The sequence below is a fragment of the Talpa occidentalis genome, unplaced genomic scaffold (assembly GCF_014898055.3).
Source record: "Talpa occidentalis isolate TD23 unplaced genomic scaffold, MPIMG_talOcc4v2.1, whole genome shotgun sequence".
NCBI lineage: Eukaryota > Metazoa > Chordata > Mammalia > Eulipotyphla > Talpidae > Talpa > Talpa occidentalis.
Genome location: NW_026555331.1, coordinates 72,675,284 through 72,698,510, shown reverse-complemented (window position 1 = coordinate 72,698,510; position 23,227 = coordinate 72,675,284). Strand labels below are relative to the sequence as shown.

Here is a 23,227-nt window from a genome sequence, read left to right as displayed (position 1 = left end):
ATGTATGCCATCACTAGGCTTCATTCTTTTGGGGCTGCATTTTGAAGAACCCTGAGATTAAAGAAAGCACTATTGGTCTTTATAATCAAGGAAGACCTCACAGGAAACATACTTTAAACTAAAAGTTGTCTCAGAGAGAAATTTAGACCCATATCACCAATAGAGGCATATTCTTTCTCTTATTTAGATATACACTTAATTGAAACAACAAATTTTCTCCAAATAAAGATTATATATTTCTTATCTGGTTTTTAGGACAAATGACCCCTAGTGCTAATTTCAAGAAATGCTGTACAAAACAATGGAAGTATTTTAGTAGACATGATGATGATGCAGTCCATGATATAGTAAGAGATGCCAACCAAATCACTGGTACATTGTAATAAAAGCGGAAAGTTCACAGAAACAACCCTACTTTCCAGTCGAAGGAAGGTTCCTTTACAAACACGTCCATGGTGTTAATAAGCAGATGGGGCTGTGAGCGAAAGGCTCGCAGTGCGTGAACCATGACACTGTACATAACACCTGTTTCCTTCATTGGTAACATTAGATTGATCAACTGGCGAGTCAAACGGAAAGGCATCAATTCAGGGATTGGCAGAAACTAAAGAGGAAAATATACATGCAAGAAAAATAGAATACATTAACAAAAAGTCACAAAGTAATAGGCATGAACAAAACATCCTCCCACAATTATTACACACATTTGAGAATGTGAACTTCTCTTGTCTTAACATCAGCTACATAGATGTGAATCCACTGTGTCCAAAAGAAATTCAAACAATCGTCCTCACTAAACAAAAACCATGTGCATAAGACCACGTAGCCCACAGAGACTTAGAAGTACAATTTAAAACATTCAGAGTTTGATGTTAGAGAAAAGATTTGTATTTGTCTTCCTTGTGGAAGACAAATTTTGATATAGGGCTTACATTCTTTCCTTTCCATAGGAACATATTTTATTATTGGCTCTGATATATCATCGTACCTTCTAAAACCTATTTAAACAATACCAAAAAAGAAGTTGAGATTATACCTTTCTACAAGAATGTCAAATTTAATGATCATGACAAATCTGACCTAACCAGAGTGTCTTTTCTTCTTAAAAACTATCCATTTCCAGAGAGTGATACATAGTCCCATGACAGTTCTAAACTAGCTGAGCGCTCTGAGAGCAAGTTGAGCATACCTGCGTAGCTGATCCAAAGGCGTGTCCAAAGTCGATCCCGATCATGCCCCCTGTCTCCATGTTCACCATGAAATTGTTCAGATGTCTGTCTCCGATGCCCAGAATCCAGTGGCTGATGCACATCAGAGCATGAGAGCTGGCACAGTGGGAGCGGAGAGCTAGGAAGGCCTCAGGGCCCGTGCTCATCGCCAGGAAGGCCCGCCTGCAGGAGGGAGACAGGGTCTTGGTGGGATCTGTGACACCATCAGCCAGTTTGTAAAATCAGAAGTAAACTTACTTTAAGAGATCAGGTGGCACTTTACTTTCTCTTTTTCTAAAAGATGTGACTGCTTCAGTTCGACTAGCTCCCCTAAGATTTAATAATAGGAAGCATTAGATTAGAACAAACTTCTCATAACTTGAAATGTAAAATTCTTCATTTATACTGAAACTCAAATCAAATAAGTAGATTCTGATGATGTCACTGAGGCAAAATTTTCTAAGAAACAAAAATAGCTATGCAACTTGAGAAAAAATGAGTTAGGAAATAAAAAAAAAACAAACTTACTTATACATTAGCATGTAAGCACCAACGTCACATCCTCCAGATATCTTTTTCAGCCAGTCTCTGTATTCAAATGGTGGAGCTTTGGGGTCACTAACAAGTAAAGGGTATCAGCATTATTTAAGAGGCAAATATCACCGAGACTTCATTGAAGTCATTGAAGAGGCAGGAAACAATAAATACTACTTCTAATCATATTTAATATTAGCACTAAACCCATGGTACACTAGGTCTAGGATTTCAATATATATTCATTCTTAGTTACTCCTAAAGAAATCAAAGCTATTTCCTATGCAAAAATTTAAGCACAAAGTAATCAAATACTAAATGTTTCACTTCATATAGAAGGAAACTTGGCACATGGTTCTAAAAGTCTGATCCTATAAAAGAACCCTAACAAGAAGATAACTTACTTAAAGTAGGCAAGAAATGTTAAAGCATAACACTAATACAAGCAAAAAGATCAGAAATTACTAATTTTAGATTAATTAATTGTCTTCTCATGATTTAAAGAAGTGCCACACTTTCTTCACAATTTCCAGCATGCAGCTGCACATTAAGTATAATGAAGTATTTTCTTAAATGACAATGGATTTGAATTGAATTTGAAAAGCTGTCTTCAGGGCCTCCATGGGTGGTGCAAGGGGTTATGCACAGCACTGTGAAGCTATCCAAAGCCTCTGCAGCATGAGTTTGATTCCAGGCCCAGCCAGGGAGATACCCACATGGCATGGCAGACCTCTCCTGTCTCGCCTACTGCTCCCCTCGGCAGTGTATTTCAGTCAGTCTGACTGTTCTGCTCCCAGTCTGTCTCTGGTGAATCCTCTCACCCTCCTGCACCTCTGGCCTGTACCCCAGTTCTTGCATAAATAAATAAATAAATAAATAAATAAATAAATAAATAAATAAATAAATGTCTTTAAAAAAAAAAGCTGTCTTCCATAATGTGTCAAAAATAACAAGTTTTCCTTGGGCAATTTCATTATATGTTACTTAGTAGTTCTATCACTTAAGGGCATTTCAGAGTAAGTACTAAGTAAGTTAATTTCATAGTCTAATCTAAATAATAATAATGTACTCTAAATTCTCTTCTAGTTACAACTGTAATGCAAATCTTTGTTGAAAAACTGTAACATGTAAGTTATGAAAAAACCAGCAATGGTTTTAGTAATAAAGGTTGTAAGTACTATTGTTTTAAAAAGGTAGTGGGGGAAACAATTTATACAATTCTGCTCAAACTTTTGATACTTATTTTACCTTCTGCATGTTATGTTACTATCCTACTCATCTAAAAAAAAATAGAGATATGGGAATAGGAGGAAAGGAAAGGCACTTTTTTAGATTCCCATTGTGTGCAAGTTCTGAGTGAGTAAGCACTAGAACAAGAGCAGGAATTTCTGACCCTAGGAAGAACTGTTCCTCATATCCCATCCTCTGGAGAAAGCAGAAACAATTTTAGACAGGATTCAAATGACTGGAATTAAAGGTTGGTAAACAATGTCCTATTTACAACTGTTACCCAGGAATAAGAGTTTGAAAAGAATATGTTTAATTTTATGAAAAATTCCTGACTGATAAGAACATTACTTTATGCAAATACTTTCAGGAAAGAATGAGAGTATAATGAAACAAAATAGGCCTTGAAGATCTTCCTTCATCCTGTAGCTAGTCACTAGAACTTAACTCTTCCTTCAAAATACTTTTAATAGTGCCCTTATTTTTCTTTACAGAAACAAAAATGAAATGACTTACAATGTTGTTTAAAAAAATGGAAAATATAAAAATGTCAAAAAAATAAAAAGCAACTATATCATGACCTAGAATTAATCACTAATAATCCTAGCTATACCACTCACATGCTGGGTGACCTAGGACAAGTTACCTAACCTCTTTGGGCCTCAGTTTCGTCATCTGTACAGAGGTAATAACAGTTCTCACCTTGGAGGTTGTTGTAGGAAATAACTGACTTCATATATATTAAGAACTGAGACTAGTGCTTAGCATATAGAAAATATTTAAATATTGCTACCAATCATGTTATTTATTTCCTTGCAAGAATTTTCTTTTTTCAAAGTTAATACTTTAAAAAAAATTGTGGTAAAACATATGCAACTGCTATTTAGAATGTTCTGCTCCATTTAGTTTATTCATCCAATCAAAGGCAGATTAAAGAACAGCCCAGGATGTGGCTGAGTGTACCCCAAAAATAAAGACCTAAAATGTCACTGGAAACAGGATATGGAGGAAACTGAATGTGAAACAACTCTATTCAGGGAGGAGGTTACATCTGGACAGTAGCAGGTTGGCTGGGGTAAAGCTGGAGATGAAGTACTACCTTGTGTAAGCAGCTTTCTCCTCTTGTGACATGTTATTTAAAAGAAGTTCCTTCAAGGTAAAGGTATTTTCAATCCATTCAATTAATCCTAATCTGAAAAGAATAAAGTTTATGAACACAAATCCAAACTGATCTTTCTTCACTAGAAAAAAACTTTGTAGAATCGAAGTAAAATGGATTTCTTCCAGTCTAATCTTCATTTTTTCTATATTACAAAGAAAATCACGATTTATTAATTCTGTACAGCCTTTGTGAAATCTTTATTCTTTCAGTCTTTGTGAAATCTAAAATAGGATTGCCTGATATCTAAAAGAAGAACATCACTATCTGCTATGACTAGGTAGGCTAATTTTTGAGTTTGGAAATGCTATTACCATTAGTTCATGTGGTAAAATGTTAGTGTTCCCAGACCTTTATACCCAGCCCCCAACCCAAAATCTGTATAACCCTGCCCAAAATCTACCAAGTTATATCAAATATTCACTTTCTACTTCTGGATAGCAGGAAAAAATTGTCAAGTGACTTCCAACCCCATCTTAGTAAAATTAAACAAGGATTTGGCCTACTACTGGAATTCCTATTCACATAATCTTTTCTACATAATAATTTAGTACATGTTGGTTGTACCTGGAGGTCATGGGTATGACATGGTATGTCTTCAACTGCAAATTTCTCTGGCCACAGGCAGCATCTTGGGACAGGATGACATTCATGACCTGGAAGAGCTGCTCTATGCGCTGGTCCTGCCGCAGGTCTTCACCCCCCTTCACCAGGAAAGGGTACTCTTTCTCATTGTGGCCTCGGATGACGATACGCTTAGGTTTTCTGATAGAAGTCATTACTTTTACCTTTTGAAATTAAGAAAATATTTTTAGGTGCAGTCTGAGAAATTATGAGAACAGTCTAAGATGTCATCATCAAAAAGGGAAAAGTAAGTTTGGCTGGCATGCATTCCTCCAAAAGAGACCTCTCTTTGAAGATAATTCAGGTGACAGAGAAAACAAATATAGAATTTAGAGTCAGTGCCATATTTGTGCTTCTCGTTCACATCCCATTGTTGTGTTCACATTAATTTCATATTTCTGGTTACAAATAACTTCACAAATGTGGTTATCTTTAGTAATGAGCAAAATGTAGAATTAATGTAATTCCACATATATTTTAGAACTGATACACATACAGTTCATTCTTTGAGTCTATCATATCTTTAACAATGATTGATGTTGACACACTGGAAGCATTTTAGTAGGAAATTCAATAAATAGCAGAAATAGGAAACTGTATATTTGAAACTAACAAGGAAAGTTAATCCTCGGGTTTTTTTTTAAAGTATAGACAAATACATATTTTCATATCTGCAGAGCAAAATGCCACATCCTAAGCATCCCAACAATAGTCCAAGTTGCAAACATTGGAACCTACCCGCTCATCAAAGCCAGCAATTCGTGCATGGTATTCGGGCAGAGGCTTTCCTTTGCCATCATACTGACCTAAGACAAACCACAGAAGTCTTATTAGCTTGTTATATAGAACCCCATATTTAAAAATGTAATTGTTGATCAAGTGAAAAAAGTAGCCAATCTACCATAATTTTTTAGTAAAAGTTTTCATTTAAAGAAAATGGACTTACATTTTTTTAATGCAATTATTTCCCAATTTGACTAGTAGAAGTTCACTTCCTATTCTACCAGAATAGAAAATTCCAAATAGGAAAAAATAATGCACTGAGCTAGAACACTGTAATACCTCAAGGAGAATCTAGCTGCACATTACAAGGTTAACATGTTAAATGTTTTTCTTAGAACTAACTATACAATGCACAGTTGTTACTAATAACAAAGAAAATTATTTCTCCAAATATGCTTTTCTTTTATCCCGTGGAATGAGCATGAATAACCAATTAATTTTTTGTTGCTGTTGTTTGACCAATTAAAGCATAAAGAATGTGGAATGTACTGGGCCTCCCCGGTGGTGCAGCGGTTGAGCGCTGCACTGGGAAGCTGTCTGCAGCCTCTGCAGCGCCAGTTCGATTCCCCACCGGCCAGGGCGAACCCCACATGGTGCAGCAGATCTCTCCTGCCTTGCCCGCTTCTCCCCTCAGCAGTGTACTTCGTCAGTCTGCCTGTTCTGCTCCCCGCTCTGGCTCTGGTGAATTCTCTCACCCTCCCATGCTTCTGACCTGTACCCCAGTTCTTGTATAAAATAAATAAATCTTTAAAAAAAAAAAAGAAAGAATGTGGAATGTACAAAGACTGCCCTCGAAAAATCATGCTGTGTTCACAGTTGCCCAACATCTTATGTCTCTATCCTCGGTGTCATATCCTTTTTCCTGAAGGAATTTGTCATTATCTGATCACTTTAAATGGAACTAACAGGTATATGCCAGAAATGATTTGCATCTATACCAGTATTATATTTCTGAAGAAAAGTTATTCGAGCAAAGGATAGGGATGTTCAGAGGAGATACATGATTATCAGTTACCAAGAAATTCTGAACATTTGCCATCAACAGGAATGTTATAATCTCATTAGACATTTAGTAAAATGTAGTAATTCAGAGTAATTATAGATTTTCTTAATAATGAAAAATATGGTGAAATTTTAAATTCTTAAATAAAGATACCTGTCAAAATCCTGACATCACTATTTCAAAAACTGGAAGTTCTATGATAGCACTATTCACCTTAAAGTACAATTTCGTCACTCTGAAGATGAACTCACCAGGAATCTCCAGCTCATTTCTCAAGAATTCTACATTGAAATTACTCATCCAGGGGGAGCATTCTTTCAGATTCCCAGGTGGCCTTGAGTCTTTGAACATTTTTGAAAGCAGTGAGTTAGTAATGTCACTGAAGTCATGAAGTTTCATTCCAAGTAGTTTAGAACCTCCTCTCCCAAAGTGTTTATCAAATTCTTTTCCAAAAGTCTGAAATTTATAAAAATTTCAATATTAATGTTGATCCTTAGATAAGGTACTAAATTTAATGTTTAATAAACAACTGTCTATTCAATTATGTAAGTTTATTCTGTACTTTTAATTAAGGTTTACAGTTTTGCTTTACTTGAATGTTTCAATATAAAACACCTGAAGCCTGCCTTTTGTTAATTTCATTGTGTTCCTTTGAAAAGACAGAAAGGATATGGTTCTAATAAAATAATGTCTAACTATAAATTCTATTAGGGGCTTTAAATGCTTGGGAAAGTCACTTAACCTCAGTGACCATTGTCTACTTACTAACCTGAATCACTATGATAACAGGAGTAATTAGAAGCAAAGTAAAAAGCAAAAAAAAATAAGGGGAGTAATTCAATAAAATGAACAGCCCACAATTCTTCATAAAAAATAAAGAAGCAATATAATAATGCTATTTCTACTAGTAAGCCACTATTTTGAGTCATGAACTAACAAACATTATTTAGGTAATATGTACATCTAAAAGCAATTATTATTAGAAGTACTTTACATTGAAATATATCAAATATTTCTTTGCATTAGTCACCATTCAAATATTTAAGTTATGATCCAGTAGGTTCCTCAAAATATTAAAAAGAGATCTACCGCATGACCCAGCAATTCCATGACCCAGCAATTCCACTCCTAGGTATCTACTTAAAGAATGCAAAAACATGAATTCCAAGGTTTATTCATTGTAGCCCTATTACAATAACCAACTTATGGAAACAACCTAAGCTCCCTAGGACAGATGAATAGATTAAGGAGATGTATGTATACACAATGAAATACTACATGGCTATAAAAAAGATGAACTCTTGCCATTTGCAATAACATGGATAGAAAGGGAAGGGATTATGTTATGTGAAATAAGTCAAAAGGAGAGACAGTAAATACCAATGGTTTCCCTTACATGTGGAATACAAAGAAACAAAACAGGATCAGACAAAAACAAACTGAAAATGTACCCTGGAAATCTGTCTGTAGAATGAGGCTACCAGAGCAGGAGGGGAAAGGATGGAGAGCAGTGTGGCGGGGATCCACTGGACTATGGTGGAGGACTATGGGTGCCCTGGTGGTAGATGTGGTGTGGTAACATATTTCTGAATAGATATGATCCTATACATCATATGATCCTCTGCATCATATATGGTGTTGTAAGTCAATGTTACCTCAATAAAATAAATTGAGGAATAGTATAAAAAAAACCTCAAAAATATTTACCAACTCTACTAATAGTCCTTAAGATTGACTCATCATCTTTAATTAGAAATGCTCTTACCAAAGTTAGAACAAACCTCTAACATAAATCTGGTATGAATGAAAGATATGTTCTATTTTACTCTATTATAGAAACACTGACATATATAAAGCGGATTTCTTCTCTGATCCATGAATTAAAAGTGTTGAAATGATCTGAAACTCTCGGAATACACTGAAAGGTTAGCCATTTTCCAAACAAAACTAGCAAAAACAATTCATCTGAATGGCACAATATCCTTAAAAGATACTATAACATGATCTGAGGCAATTCTGGTTTTGATTTTTTTAATTAATTAATGCAAAGTATGTACTGACTTGTTATAAAGTAGAACATTCTGCATTGACTTTCCAAGGTAGAGGACAAATCTCACAGCCGGTGGTGTGTATCTGCCACTCTGATATTGCCACTGGGTTAGCACTAATACAGCTGTACTCACAGCAGCTGGGAACAGGGATCTAAATGAACAGATTTCAGGGCAGCATCTTACAGCATCCAGCATGCAGGTGAAGGGAGTGATCATAAATTCAAAGGGATAACGTGCAATCCTTTATGAGGGCTGTGTAGAACTATTCTGCATGAGGCAATGGATAGGACTGCTGCAGACATTCTTACACTAGCTTACTGAATTATAGTGACACTTGCACCACCCTGCCTGGGATTGGAATAGAGTATACCCAGGAGTAGAGTCTATTAGGAGAGGGTATAGAAGAGAGGTATACAGTTGAAACAAAATCTTTTCATAGTTGATGGGTTGGGACTACAAGACTGGGAAATGTGGTTCTAGCTTCCATTCTGCCACTTCTCTCTGTTCAAAAATGCAAGTCACCTCTTTTTCAGCACCAGCTTCTTTGTTTAGAACAAGATTTAGCAAACTACAGCCCACAAATCAAATCCAACCCACTGGTCTGTTTTTATTATATAAATGAAATATTACTGGAATCCATCAGCCTCAGCTGTTTATTACACACTGTCTGGGCGCTTTCACACTAGGATGGCAGATGGCAAGACTTCTGACAAAAGACCAGAAAGACCTACAAGCTGGAAATCTGGACCTTTACAGAAAAAGTATGTGGATCACTAGTTTAGGAAAAAACAAAGACACACTCTAAAGTCTAATGATTTTTTAAAGGTTCATTAATGCCGGTAAATTAGGTTTTTTTTTTTATAAATTCTTTTTTTTTAATTTATTTATGCATACAAGAGCTGAGGTACAGGCCAGAGATGTGGGGGGTGAGAGGATTCACCAGAGACAGAGTGGGGAAAAGAACAGGCAGACTGACTGAAATACACTGGTGAGGGGAGCAGCAGGTGAGACAGGAGAGGTCTGCCGCACCATGTGGGATGCTCCCTGGCCCTGGCCGGCCGGGGATCCAACTCATGCTGCAAAGGCTGCAGATTGCTTCATAGTGTGGCGCTTAACCCCTTGCGCCTGCTGGTAAATTAAGTTTTAAGTACATTTATAATATGTGCATTTCCTTTACAGAGACCCTTACATATTAAATGTGCAGCACTACCGTGAAAGAGGTTTGATATGATATGGAGCATAATGTGTTATAAAAATAAGTACAGGGCCTCCCCGGTGGCGCAGCGGTTGAGCGCTGGGTTGCGAAGCTGCCCGCGGCCTCGGCGGCGCCGGTTCGATCCCCGGCTGCTCCCCGGCCACCAGCGAGGGTCCCACATGGCGCGCAGACCTCTCCTGCCGCCCGCTGCTCCCCTCAGCAGTGTACTTCGGTCCTTCTGCCTGCTCTGCTTCCCGCTCTGGCTCTGGTGAATTCTCTCACCCTCCCGCGCTTCTGACTGTACCCAGTGCATGTATAAACAAAAAAACAAAACAAACAAATAAATAAATAAAAACATGCCTCTATAAAAAATAAAAATTAAAAAAAAAAAAAAAAAAAAAAAAAAAAAAATAAGTACAGAGGTTTATGTTTTTATGTTCACTTTTAAGATAGATCCCTACTCAAATTTAGGCAACAGATAGTTCTGTATCTATAATTAAAACTACCCTGAATAGCAATGACCTATCAAAATCTATCACCACTTATCAAAATTATACCATACATTTATCTAATTACATTTGTTTTACATCAGCAGTATATTAGGAACTGGAGAGAAAAGATGAACAAGACAAAACCCCAGCCTGCAAGTCTAACTCAGGAGGCATAAGTTAAATGAAGAGTTAAAGATAAATATGAGTTTCACTCCTGAGGGACTCCCCAGAACTTGTATGCAGATGTTTGTGGCAGCACTATTCATAATAGCTAAGAAGCAGAGACACCCAAACATCCATCAGCTGATGAAGGATAAACAAAATGTTGCACACGAATACAATATAATTTTCAGCAATAAAAAAATATGAAGTATTGACACGTGCTACAACACAGACAAAACCTGAAAACATATACCAAGGGAAAGAACACAGGTCACACACTCTGTGATTCCATTAACATGAAATATCCAGAATAGGCAAGTCCATAGCAACGGATGGTAGTTTAGTGGTTGCCTGGGGCTGGTAGGAGGAAGGAATGAGGAATAAATAACTGCTAATGGGGAAGGGATTTCTTTCTGGAGTGATAAAAATGTTAAGAAGTAGAGATACTATGTGTACAACTCTGTAAATCTAATAAAAATTATGGTATTTTACTTTAAATGGGTGGGTTATAAGATATGTGTATTATATCTTAATAAAGTAATTATTAAAAGAACAACCAGAAGGGACAAAGATCTTCCTTTACATTGGAGACTGTGGATCCTGAGATCTCTGGCACCATAGACCCTTTATGCTTAAACTTTTTGAGGTTTAATAAGCAAAGGTAGTTTAACCAAAATTAGAAAACATAACCAGTGTGTGATAAACATCAAGAGAGAATCAGTGTGGTAAGGTGATTTAGGCAACCAAAAGGAAGGAATACCTAATTCTGCTTGGGGACAGTGAGGAGGTGGTAGTACTAGCAGATCTAAAGGAAAAATGATGCATAAACCATGTCTGCAAGGGTGAGCTCTCCAGGCGGACAAGGAAGAAAAGGTAAGTCCCACTTACGGGAGCAACAAGCACAAGGCATGGTGGTATAAATCTGAACATTTCAAGGTTCATTTCCATCACCACTTGCTTCAACTCCAGAGCAACTTTAAAAACACATCTCATATTTACCACGTTCTTTATATACAGCATTTGCCAGACAATCCCTTTGAATTGAGGAACTGTGTCTACCTTCTCTTTCTACCTCCTGTAGCACCAGGGATTGTGCTTTGATCAGAGATAAATACTCAAAAGTAATTAACAACATATATCACATACAAATATATTCTTGATCCAATATTCAAATCATTCTTAGAATTAAAATAGCACTAATCTACACAAATCCTTCATATCTAAGAATTTGAGCATGAAGAACATAACAGTAAACTCAATGGTTTAATTAACCTATTACCCCACTTGCAGCCACCTCACCTAAAAATATGCTATCAATATCTCACAGATAGCATCAGAACTAAACCAAGTTTAATGTTTGATACTGCTAGTAAAATTTTAAAATTAAAAAAGCAATAAACATAAATATTCATTTTCATAATTATTCCATTATCATGAGGAAGGCTTCTATTTCCCATACCTGAATGAACTTCTTTCTAAAAGTCCCAAGGCCTGGAGCCCTTGGGTCTCCCAAGGCTGCATACATTCTTTCATACATTTTTTCAATGTTTCTTTTATTTAAAGGAGTTTTTGATAGTTCAACTTTGATATCCTGAGTCCAGTCCTGTGTGGGGAGAGGTGTAGAAACATAAAATTAGATTGCAGTTAGGTTTTATCGAAGCTTTACAGTTTATGTGCTAATATTTATAATATTACCTTAAAAAGCATTTCGGGGTTAGAGAGTTGTTCTAAGGCATTTATAAAATCTTGAACTGCTCCTCCTTGATCCAGTTTAATTCTAATCCTATAGAAAAATTATTAAACTTAGGTCATCAAACCACTTTAAAAAATCATTTATACATATAAATGTGAATTAATATATATAAAATACACATACATTTGCATGCAGGTGGACACACAGCTATATATAATCAACTACACAGTCTAAAAGAAGAGCAAGTTAAAAATTCCTTTTTAAAAAAGATTTATTTTTATTTATTTATACATACAAGAACTGGGGTATACGCCAGAGGTGTGGGGGAGAGGATTCACCAGAGATGGAGTGGGAAGCAAAACAGGCAGATCTACTGAAATACACTGCTGAAGGGAATAGTGGGCTAGCAAAGAGGTCTGCTGCACCATGTGGGTTAGCTTCCTGGCTGGGGATTGAACTCAGACTTCAATGGCTGGCCACAGCTTGATAGCACTGAGACTTTAACGCTTGCGCTATCAATTTAAACATTCTATTCAGTATTAGATGAAGCACCAAGCATATATTCTATCAAGAGATGAGATTCTTCCCCCCCACCCAGGTTACAAATTTATTTCTTTTCTCATTCATTTACTTATTATTTTTATTTACATCATTGCTCATTTTTCATTGTTATTTTTAAAGTGTTTGCTTTCTTTTCTCAGGTGTAGTCCCCATAGAACTTTCACCACCAATTCACCCGTGCACCATCACCACAGTTTCTTGTGCTCTTCCCGCCACCCTATCTCAATCCCTTTCCTTATCCCTCCCCACAGAATGTCTCTAATTGATAGTAATCTGCTAATTTTTGTTTTGTTTTCTTGTGTTTTTTTAAAAAGATTTATTTATGCATACAAGGACTGGGGTACAGGCCAGAGACCCGGGAGGGTGAGAGAATTCACCAGAGACAGTGCGGGGAGCAGAACAGGCAGACAACCGAAAACACTGCTGAGGGGAGCAGCGGGCAAGACAGGAGAGGTCTGCTGCACCATGTGGGTATCTCCCTGGCTGGCCAGGAATCAAAACTGTGCTGCAGAGGCTGCGGACAGCTTCACAGCACTGTGCTCAATCTGTTGCACCACTAGGAAGGCCCTTCTTGTGTTTTTTTTTTTTTAAATTGTTATTAATCCTCGATCCTTTATTTGGTTCCCCTATGTTCCTCCTATATGTGAAACCACCTGATATTTTTCTTTTTCCTTCTGACTTATTTCACTGAGCATAATTTCTTCTAGCTCCATCCATGTTGCTGTGAATAGCATGAGTTTATCTTTTGATGGTTGAATAGTATTCCATTGCGCATGTGTACTACATCTTTTTTGATCCAGCTATCTATTTTTGGGCATTTGGGTGGTTTCCAGGTTTTACCTATTATAAATAGTGCTGCAATAAACACAGGGGTGCAGGTATCCTTTTGATTTAAAGTTTTGTTTTGGGTAGATCCCTAGGAGTGGAATCACTGTGTCATATGGTCGCTCCATATTTAGTAGTCTGAGGAATCGCCAGACAGTTTTCCATAGTGGTTGGACCAGGTTGCATTCCCACCAGCAGTGTAGGAGAGTTCCTTTTTCACCACATCCTCGCCAACATTTGTTGACACTAGTTTTTTAATACGTGCCATTCTCGCTGGTGTAAGAATTGTGGTTTTGATCTGCATTTCCCTGATTATGAGGGATGTTGAGTATTTTTTCATGTCTGTTGGCCATTTGCATGTCCACTTTGGAGAAGTGTCTTTCAAATTCTGCCCATTTTTTAGCTGGATTGTCTACCTTGTTTTTATTGAATAGTCACGTGAGTTCTTTGTCTATCTTTGTGATTAATCCCTTATCAGTTGTATGAAATGCAAAAATCTCTCAATCTGTGGGGTGTCTCTTTGTTTTTTGTTAATGTCTCTTTTGCTATACAGAAGCTTTTTAGTTTGATGCAATCCCAGCTGTTTATCTTTTCTTTCACTTTCTTTGATTTGGGGAATGAGTCTTTAAGATGGTACTGAGATGTACGTCTTATAGTGTTTTACCTGTTTTCTTCTATATATTTTATGGTTTCAGGTCTTATGTTCAGTTCTTTTATGCATTTTAAGTTGATTTTTGTGCACAGTGTGAGGTAGTATTCTTTTGTATGTGGTGGTTCAATTTTCCCAGCACCATTTATTGAGCAAACTGTCCTTATTCCATTGCACATTCTTTGCTCCTTTGTCAAAGATTAGTTGTCCATATATGTCCAGCTTTATTTCTGAGCTTTCTGTTTGGTTCCATTGGTATGTGTGTCTGTTTTTGTTCAACTACCATACTGTTTAAATCACTATGGCTTTATAGTATAGTTTGAAGTCTAGGAGTGTGACACCCCCATTCTCCTTTGTTCTAGTTAGGAGAGCTTTGGCTACTCCAGGCTTTTTGTGGCTCGATATGAATTTCATCACTGTTTGTTCTATTTCTTTGAAGAATGTAACTGAGATTTTTATTGGAATAGCATTGAATCTGTAAATTGTTTTTGGTAGGATGGCCATTTTGATAATGTTAATTCATCCAATCTATGAGCAGGGGATGTCTTTCCATTTTTTCATGTCTTCTATTTCTTTTAACAATGTTTTATAATTTCTTTGTATAGTTTCTTTACCTCTTTTGTTAGGTTTATTCCCAAGTATTTGATATTTTTGTGTCAATTATAAAAGAGATGGTTATCTTGATTTCTTCTTCAGATTGGCTGAAAGCTAGTGATTTTGTGTGTTGATTTTGTATCCTGCTACTTTATAAATTTTGATTAGTTTTTCTGTGGCGTGTTTAGGGTTCTCTATATATATTATCATATAGTCTGCAAACAGTGATAGTTTTACTTCTTCTTTCCCTATTTGGATTCCTTGTACATCTTTCTCTTGTCTTATTGCTCTGGGTGGGACTTCCAGTATTATGTTGAAGAGCAGTGGTCCTGATCTTAAAAGAAAGTTTTCAGTTTTTCACCATTGAGAATAATATTGGCTGGGTGTTTGTCATATATGGCTTTTATCATGTTAAGGTAAGTTCCTTCTATATTGAAAATTTAGAGGACCTTCATCATAAATGAATGTTGAACTTTGTCAAGTGCTTTCTCAGCATCTGCTGAAATGATCATATGGTTTTTATTTTTCTTTTTGTTGATGTGTTGGATTACACTGATCAATTTTCAGGTGTTAACTATCCTTGTGCACCTGGAATAAATTCTACGTGATAGTGATGTATTGCCCTTTTGATGAATCATTGGATTCTGTTGGCGTGGATTTTATTGAGGATTCTTGCATCGGTGTTCATTATGGAGATTGGCCTGCAGTTTTCTTTTATTGTATTGCTTTGTTTGGTTTTGGTATTAGTGTAATGTTGGCTTCATAGAACATATTTGATAGCATTCCTTCTTTCTCAACTTTTTGAAAGAGTTTATATAGGAAAGGCACTAATTCATTTCTGAATGCTTGGTAGAATTCATTTGTGAGGCCCTCTGATCCTGAGCTTTTGTTTTTGGGGAGTGTTTTGATTACTGTTTTAGTTCATGTAATTGGTCTGTTTAGATGTTCTATTTCTCTTTATCTAGCTTTGGATCATACATAGTTCTAGAAATTTGTCTATCTCGCTAAGATTTTTGAACTTGTTTGCATATAAATGTTCACAGCAATCTCTGATTATTCTTTTGATTTCTACTGAGTCTGTTGTAATTTCTCTTTCGTTTATGATCTTATTTATTTGTGTTTTCTTCCATTTTTCCTTTGGAGCCTGGCTAGCGGTTTGTCTATTTTATTTTTTCAAAGAATGAACTTTTTTTTCATTCAACTTTTTGGATCTTTTTGATTTCCATTTTGTTTATTTCTGCTTTGATTTTTATTATTCCTTTCTTCTACTGGTATTTGGGTTTTTTGTTGCTCCTTTTCTAATTGTTTGAGATGTGAGACTAGGTAGTTTCTTTGAGTTCTTTCTTGTTTGTTGATGTGAGCATGTATTGCTATATATTTTCCTCTTAATATTGCTTTTGCTGCATCCCAATATATTCTGGAAAGTGGTGTCCTCATTTTCATTCAACTCAAAATATTTTTTAATTTCTTCTTTGATCTCCTCTTTAATCCAATGGGCTTCCACTAGTATGCATTTCAACCTCCATGGAGTGGGTGGGTTCCTTGCTTTCTTTTCATGATTTATTTCTAGTTTAATGCCTTTTTGATTAAAGAATATAGTTAGAATGATTTTTATCTTACTGTATCTGTTGATGTATGTCTTGGGGCAAATATATGATTGATTCTGGAGAATGATCCATGCACTCTTGAGAAAAATGTGTACTCAGATGTTCTGGGTACAGTGTCCTATAGATGTCTATTAAGCCCTTGAGGTCTAGGGTTTTTTTTAATGGATCTAGTGACTTTATTTTTTGTCTTGCTGAACTGGTGAGAGTGGGGTGTAGAAGTCTCCTACTATGTATGTATTTTCTTTGATGTTTGTTTTCAGAGATGATAATAATTGTCTTATATATTTTGGTGCTCCTTAATTTGGTGAGTATATGTTGATGTGTTATATCTTCCTGATGTACTGTCCCCTCAGTCAATCATAATGTAGTGTCCATCTCTGTCTCTTTTTACATTTTTTTAGTTGGAAGTCTATTTCATCTGATATAAGTAGTGGTTTCTGCCTTCTTTTTTGGTCCACATACTTGTAGGATTGTTTTCCAACCTTTTACTTTCATTCTGTGTTTACCTTTTGTGTTTTAATGTATTTCCTGGAGAAAGTAGAATGTTGGATTTTGTTTTCTAATACAGCCTGTGACTCTGTGTCTTTTTATAGATGTTTAGTCCATTTACATTTAGGATTAATATTGATATGGTGGCATCTGTATTTGCAATTTTGTCTTTTTTGTGATTTTATTCCTTGCCTTGTTCTGTTTTTCTTATTCATTCCTCTCTTGGTTTTGGTTTTAGGACTTCATGTAGTATTTTCTGGAGTGAGGCTTCAGGCAAAATGAATGTCTGGAGTTTCTGTTTGTCTGAAAATGACCTTATTTTTTCTTCATTCAGGAAAGAGAGTTTTATAGGATAAAGTATTTTTGGTTGGCCTTTGTTATCTTGGAGTTTGTTGAATATATCCTTCTATTCTCTTCTGGCTCACAGTGTTTCTTCAGAGGTCTGATGTCAGCCTGATTGGTTTTCCCATATAGGATATTTGTTTCTTTCTCCTCATCAGCTTTATTATTTTATCCTTATCTTGGATTCTTGGGCGCTTTACTATTAAGTGTCTTGCCGTAGTTTTCCTTTCATTGTGGAAATTTGGTGGTCTTCTTGCTTCTTGTATGTCCATTTTCAGGGAGATGAGAGTCTTAGATAAGAGAAAAGCAAATCTTGTTGCCAATGTTTTTTGGGTTTTGAAAAATACAATTTGACATATTTTTGAAGCTTCTGTAGTTATGTTTTGAAAGATCACTTTCTCAGCTTTTACTATGATTTCAAGCTGTTTTTCTTTTCCTTTGTGTATTTATTTTTGTAGAAAATATTGGTTTGCATACCTGCATACTATTCAGAGGAATAGGGTCACACCTCCTCAGGTGAGTATTACCACACCACACCCAGCCAAAGCACCCATATCCCTCTATCATATACCATCATATATACCCCTCCCCACTCTACCCGTACCCTCATCTTCCCACTCTAGCAGTTTCAATTCTGGTATAATTTGCAGAGTTTGTTTGGGTTTTTTTGTCAGCTCTTTTGTTTTGTTTCTCTATATTCTACACACAAGTCAGAACACCCAAAATTTGGTCTTCTCCTTCTCTTACCCCCTCCAATTCTATTGATGTTGTTGAAAAAAAACAGGAAAAACTGAATGATGTTGCAGTTAAGTGCTGAGAAAATATAGGGTAGGCAGGCTGAATGTACATGGACACTACCAACAAACTAAAACAAAAGCTGGGCTTTGTTCTTCCTTGTCTTCTCAGATGAAAAAACAACAACAACAAAAAAAAAGCAACACTAAATAATGAGGTAAAGCAGCTCATTACAAAAAAACCAAAACACACTTGACTTAAAATGTCAACTTGAATACCATGCATTTACAAAATATTAATTGGCAAAAGTAATACACCAATGCTAGTAACATCAATTGCTCCACTAAAAATCAACTGAAGATGTAAAAGGGCGACATTTCAGGCAGCCAGAAAAATCCTAATTAGTAAGAGGGTCCCTCAGGATATTTCAAATTAAAAATTCAAGGAACTGATTTCAAAATGCATCTCACCTGTCTCAATCAACAGACACTACCTGAGCATACGGTGCAACAGCCCATGAATACCATTCTAAGATAATGTATTTTAAATTGGAAAGAAATGCCATAAGAAATGATATAACTGGGGTAGATATAAACAGATGTCTTTTGACAGTTTCAATGACAATTTGAATTAATTTGAAGACAAATACAAACGTCTATGATTTTGCTTTTTACCAGACACAATCTTAGTAATATTTTGAACAACCTAATTTTTCTGTAATATTACCTTTCCACAAAAGCTTTATTCTTATGCCCAGCAGAAGTGTCTCTGAAGGAATAGCTTTCACTGCTTATGATAAATGGGTAGACAATTGCTTGTGGATAGTTATCAACAATCTCTTCCACAGTGTGCTGGATGGCAACAGCTTCCTCCTTGTCCAGTAAAGCCATCATGTGGCTGATCCAACCAATAAATTGCCAGCAAGGAATGGAGGAAATCTAAAACACAAAGAGCTATAATTTAATCATGAATACGAAAATAGGGATCTTTGCCTTTGCATCTGGCACCACTGAGACTGCTTGGAACTGGGAAAAGGCTGCCCCCACAGCCAGAGGTGAGCCTTCCCAATAGAGAATTTAAAATCGCCATGATTAAAAAACTGAAAGAAGTCATAAAGTAAAGCAACAATAAGGGAAAAATAATCAACAATTAGAAGAATGAAACTGAGTCCCTAAAGAGGCAAGTAAAAGAAAAGCAGGAGATCAAAGGATTAAAGGAGGAGCTAAAGAACTCTGGGAAAAGCAGTGAAAGCAGAATAGGTGAAATGGGAGAACAAATAAGTACTCTTGAAAACACAGAAATAAAAAGACCAAAACAGAAAAGGAAAGTGAAGTATGAAGAAAAAAGAATGAAGACAGAAAAAAAAAAAAAAGAAGACTGACTCCATGAGGAAAGGAAATATAATAATTGTAGAAATCCCAGAAGGAGAGGAGAGAGACATAGGAACAGAGAAAATATTTAAGGAAATAATTGAAGAGAACTTCCCAAACATGAAGAAGGAGCTGAAAATAGACAAACAAGAAGCAAGAAGAACACCAAACTTCCATGATGGAAGGAAAAATACAGCAAGACACATAATACTAAAGCTCCCAAGAATCTGGGACAAGGAAAAAAATAATGAAGCTGTCAAGAGGGAAGAAACAGGTAACATTCAAAGGAAAACCAATCAAGCTGATATCAGACTATTCTGAAGAAACATTACAGGCAAGGAGAGAGTGGAGGGACATAGTCAACAGACTCTAAGGCAACAAGTGCCAACCAAGAACACTCTATCCCACAAAGCTTTTCTTCCTCTATGAAGAAAGAATAAGGACCATCCCAGACAAACAGAAACTCTGGAATTTCATTACGACTAAACCCCCACTCCAAAAAAATACTACAAGGAGTCCTAAAGCCAGAACCAACAGAGGGATGAGTAAGAATGAAACAAGACCCAAAAAATTGAAAAATAAGTAAAACCAGAGAAAAGACAAACAAAATGGCAAATACATGCTAACATATCAATATTAACTCTAAATGTAAATGGACTAAATTCTTCAATAAAAAGACAGAGTTGCAGGATGGATTAAGAAACAAAATAGACCGAAAGTAAAAGGATGGAAAACAATCCTACAAGCAAATGGACCAAAAATGAAGGCAGGAACAGCTATACTTATATCAGATAAAACAGATTTCAAGCTCAAAAAGGTAAAAAGACACCCAGATGTTCACAGTCTTAAAGAAGACATAACACTCATGAACATATACTCACCAAATGAAAGAACACCAAAATATACTGGACAACTATTATCATCTCTGCTAACAGACATCAGAGAAAACGCATATGTAGTAGGAGACTTCAACACAGCACTATCAACAATAGATAGATGATCGAGACAAAAAAATAAATAAGGACATTAAAGCTCTAAACCTAGACCTCATGGGTTTAACAGACAGCTACAGAACACTAAACTCAAAAAAATCTGAGTACACATTTTTCTCAAGCACACACGGATAATTCTCTAGGATCGATCACATAAAGAGACACAAGACAAACATCAACAGATATACCAAGATTGAAATCATACCAACCATCTTCTCTGACCATGAAGGCATCAAACTAGAAATAAATAATAAAAAGTAGGCAAAGAACCATCCCACCTCATGGAGATTGAAACCCGCACTACTGGAAGGCCACTGGATTAATGAGGAAATCAAAGAAGAAATTAAAAAATACTTTGAGGGCCTCCCCTGGTGGCGCAGGGGCTGAGCGTTGGGCTGCGAAGCTGCCCGTCAGCCTCTGCAGCACTGGTTCAATCCCCAGCCACAGGCGAGGGTCCCACATGGCGCGCCGACCTCTCCTGTCGCCCGCTGCTCCCCTCAGCAGTGTACTTCATCAGTCTGCCTGCTCTGCTCTCCCCTCTGGCTCTAGTGAATTCTCTCACCCGCCCGCGCTTCTGACTATACCCAATGCTTGTATAAATAAATAAATAAATAAATCTAAAAAAAAAAATACTTTGTCTTGAATGATAAGGCAGACACCAATTTACTAAATATATAGGATGCAGCAAAAGCAGTAATAAGAGGAAAACATCTAGCAATACAGGCTCACATCAAGAAACAAGAAAGAACTCAAAGAAACAACTAATCTTATATCTCAAAGAACTAGAAAAAGAACAACAAAAAACCCTAAAATCAGTAGAAGAAAGGAAATAATGAAAATCAAAGCAGAAATATATGAAATCAAAACTAAAAAAAAAACAATCCAAAAGATCAACAAAACCAAAAGTTAGTTCTTCGAAAAAATAAATAAAATAGACAAACCCTTAGCCAGGCTCACCAAGAAAAAATGGGAGAAAGCACAAATAAATAGGATCACAAATGAAAGAGGAGAAATCACAACACACACAGCAGAAATCAAAAGACAAATCAGAAACTACTATGAACAGTTATATGCAAACAAGCTCAACAATCTAGAAGAGATGGACAAATCTACAACTCTACAATCACCCAAGCTAGATAAAGAAGAAATAGAAAACCTAAACAAAACGATTACAGGGCCTCCCCTGGTGGCACAGCGGTTGAGTGTTGGACTGAGAAGCTGCCTGCAGCCTCTGCAGCGCTGGCTCGATCCCCGGCCACTGGTGAGGGTCCCACCTGGTGCGCAGACCTCTCCTGCTGTGCCCGCTGCTCCACTCAGCAGTGTTTTTCCTCGATCTGCCTGTTCTGTTCCCTGCTCTGGCTCTGGTGAATTCTCTTACCCTCCTGTGCTTCTGACTGTACCTAGTACTTGTATAAATTAAAAAAACAAAAGATTACAAGCAGTGAAATTGAAATGGTAATCAAAACCCTCCCCCAAAACAAAAGCCCAGGATCAGATGGATTTACGAATAAATTCTACCAAACATTCAGAAACGAATTAGTGTCTATCCTTCATAAACTCTTTCAAAAAATTGATAAGGAAGGGATAATTCCAAACATGTTCTATGAAGCCAATATTACACTAATACCAATACCAAACAAGGACAACACCAAAAAAGAAAACTACAGGCCAATTTCTCTAATGAACACTGATGCAAAAATCCTCAATAAAATTTTAGCTATCAGAATCCAACAATGTATCTGTAAGATAATTCACCATGACCAAGCAGGATTTATTCCAGGGACACTAGGATGGTTCAACATCTGAAAATCAATCAATGTAATCCAACGCATCAACAAAAAGAAATATAAAAGCCATATGATAACATCAATAGATGCTGAGAAAGCTTTTGACAAATTATAACACCCATTTATGATACAGGCCCTTGAAATTCTCGGGATACAAGGAACATACCTCAACATCATAAAGGCCATATATGACAAGCTCATAGCCAATATCATTCTCAATGGTGAAAAGCTGAAAGAATTTCCACTGAGGTCTGGAACAAGACAAGGATGCTCACTCTCACCACTGCTTTTCAATATAATACTGGAAGTCCTGGCCAGAGCAATAAGACAGAGAAAGACAAACAAGGAACCCAAATAGGCAAGGAAGAAGTCTAACTATCACTATTCTCAGATGATATGATAATATACATAGAGAACCCCAAAAACTCCACAGAAAAACTAATCAAACTAATTAATCAGTTTAGTAAAGTAAGGGGATACAAAATCAACACACAAAAATCAGTAGCCTTCCTACACACAAACAATAAATCTGAAGAAGAAATCAAGAAAACCACCTTTTTTATTATTGAAACAAAAAAAGAAATCAAATACTTGGGAATAAACCTAACAAAAGAGGTAAAGGACCTATACAAAGAAAACTATAAAACACTGTTAAAAGAAATAGAAGAAGATACAAAGAAATAGAGAGACATCCCCTGATCATGGATTGGAGGAATTAACATTATCAAAATGGCCATCCTACAAAAACAATTTACAGATTCAATTCTATTCCAATAAAAGTTTCAATGGCATTCATCAAGAAAATGGAACAAATATTGATGAAATTCATATGGAGCCACCAAAAACCCCGAATAGCCAAAGTTCTCCTGAATAAAAAAGGGAATGGAGGCATCACACTCCCAGACTTCAAGCTATACTACAAAGCCATAATAATCAAAACTGCACAGTACTGGAACAAGAACAGACACACAGATCAATAAAACAAAATAGAAAATCCAGAAATAAATCCACAGATTTACAGTTAACTAATCTTTGACAAAGGAGCAAAGAATATGCAATAGAGCAAAGGAAGTTTCTTCAATAAATGGTGCTGGGAGAACTGGGTCGCTACATGCAAAAGAATGAAGCTTGACTAATACCTCACCT

The 23,227-nt window shown here is 36.3% G+C and overlaps 1 protein-coding gene across 1 annotated transcript in view; it reads right to left on the bottom strand.

The window, feature by feature from the left end:
- Positions 1-23,227, bottom strand: part of PRKDC (protein kinase, DNA-activated, catalytic subunit) — a 250,915-nt gene that overhangs the window by 2,815 nt on the left and 224,873 nt on the right. Inside the window, exons 74-84 of the mRNA XM_037506810.2 lie at positions 18,659-18,870; positions 12,133-12,220; positions 11,897-12,040; positions 6,790-6,994; positions 5,491-5,558; positions 4,696-4,916; positions 4,069-4,161; positions 1,737-1,826; positions 1,467-1,538; positions 1,190-1,391; positions 416-604 (exon numbers count right to left, since the gene is read on the bottom strand). Of these exons, the coding sequence (XP_037362707.1) occupies positions 416-604; positions 1,190-1,391; positions 1,467-1,538; positions 1,737-1,826; positions 4,069-4,161; positions 4,696-4,916; positions 5,491-5,558; positions 6,790-6,994; positions 11,897-12,040; positions 12,133-12,220; positions 18,659-18,870 (1,584 nt within the window). The remainder of the gene's footprint in view (positions 1-415; positions 605-1,189; positions 1,392-1,466; positions 1,539-1,736; positions 1,827-4,068; positions 4,162-4,695; positions 4,917-5,490; positions 5,559-6,789; positions 6,995-11,896; positions 12,041-12,132; positions 12,221-18,658; positions 18,871-23,227) is intronic.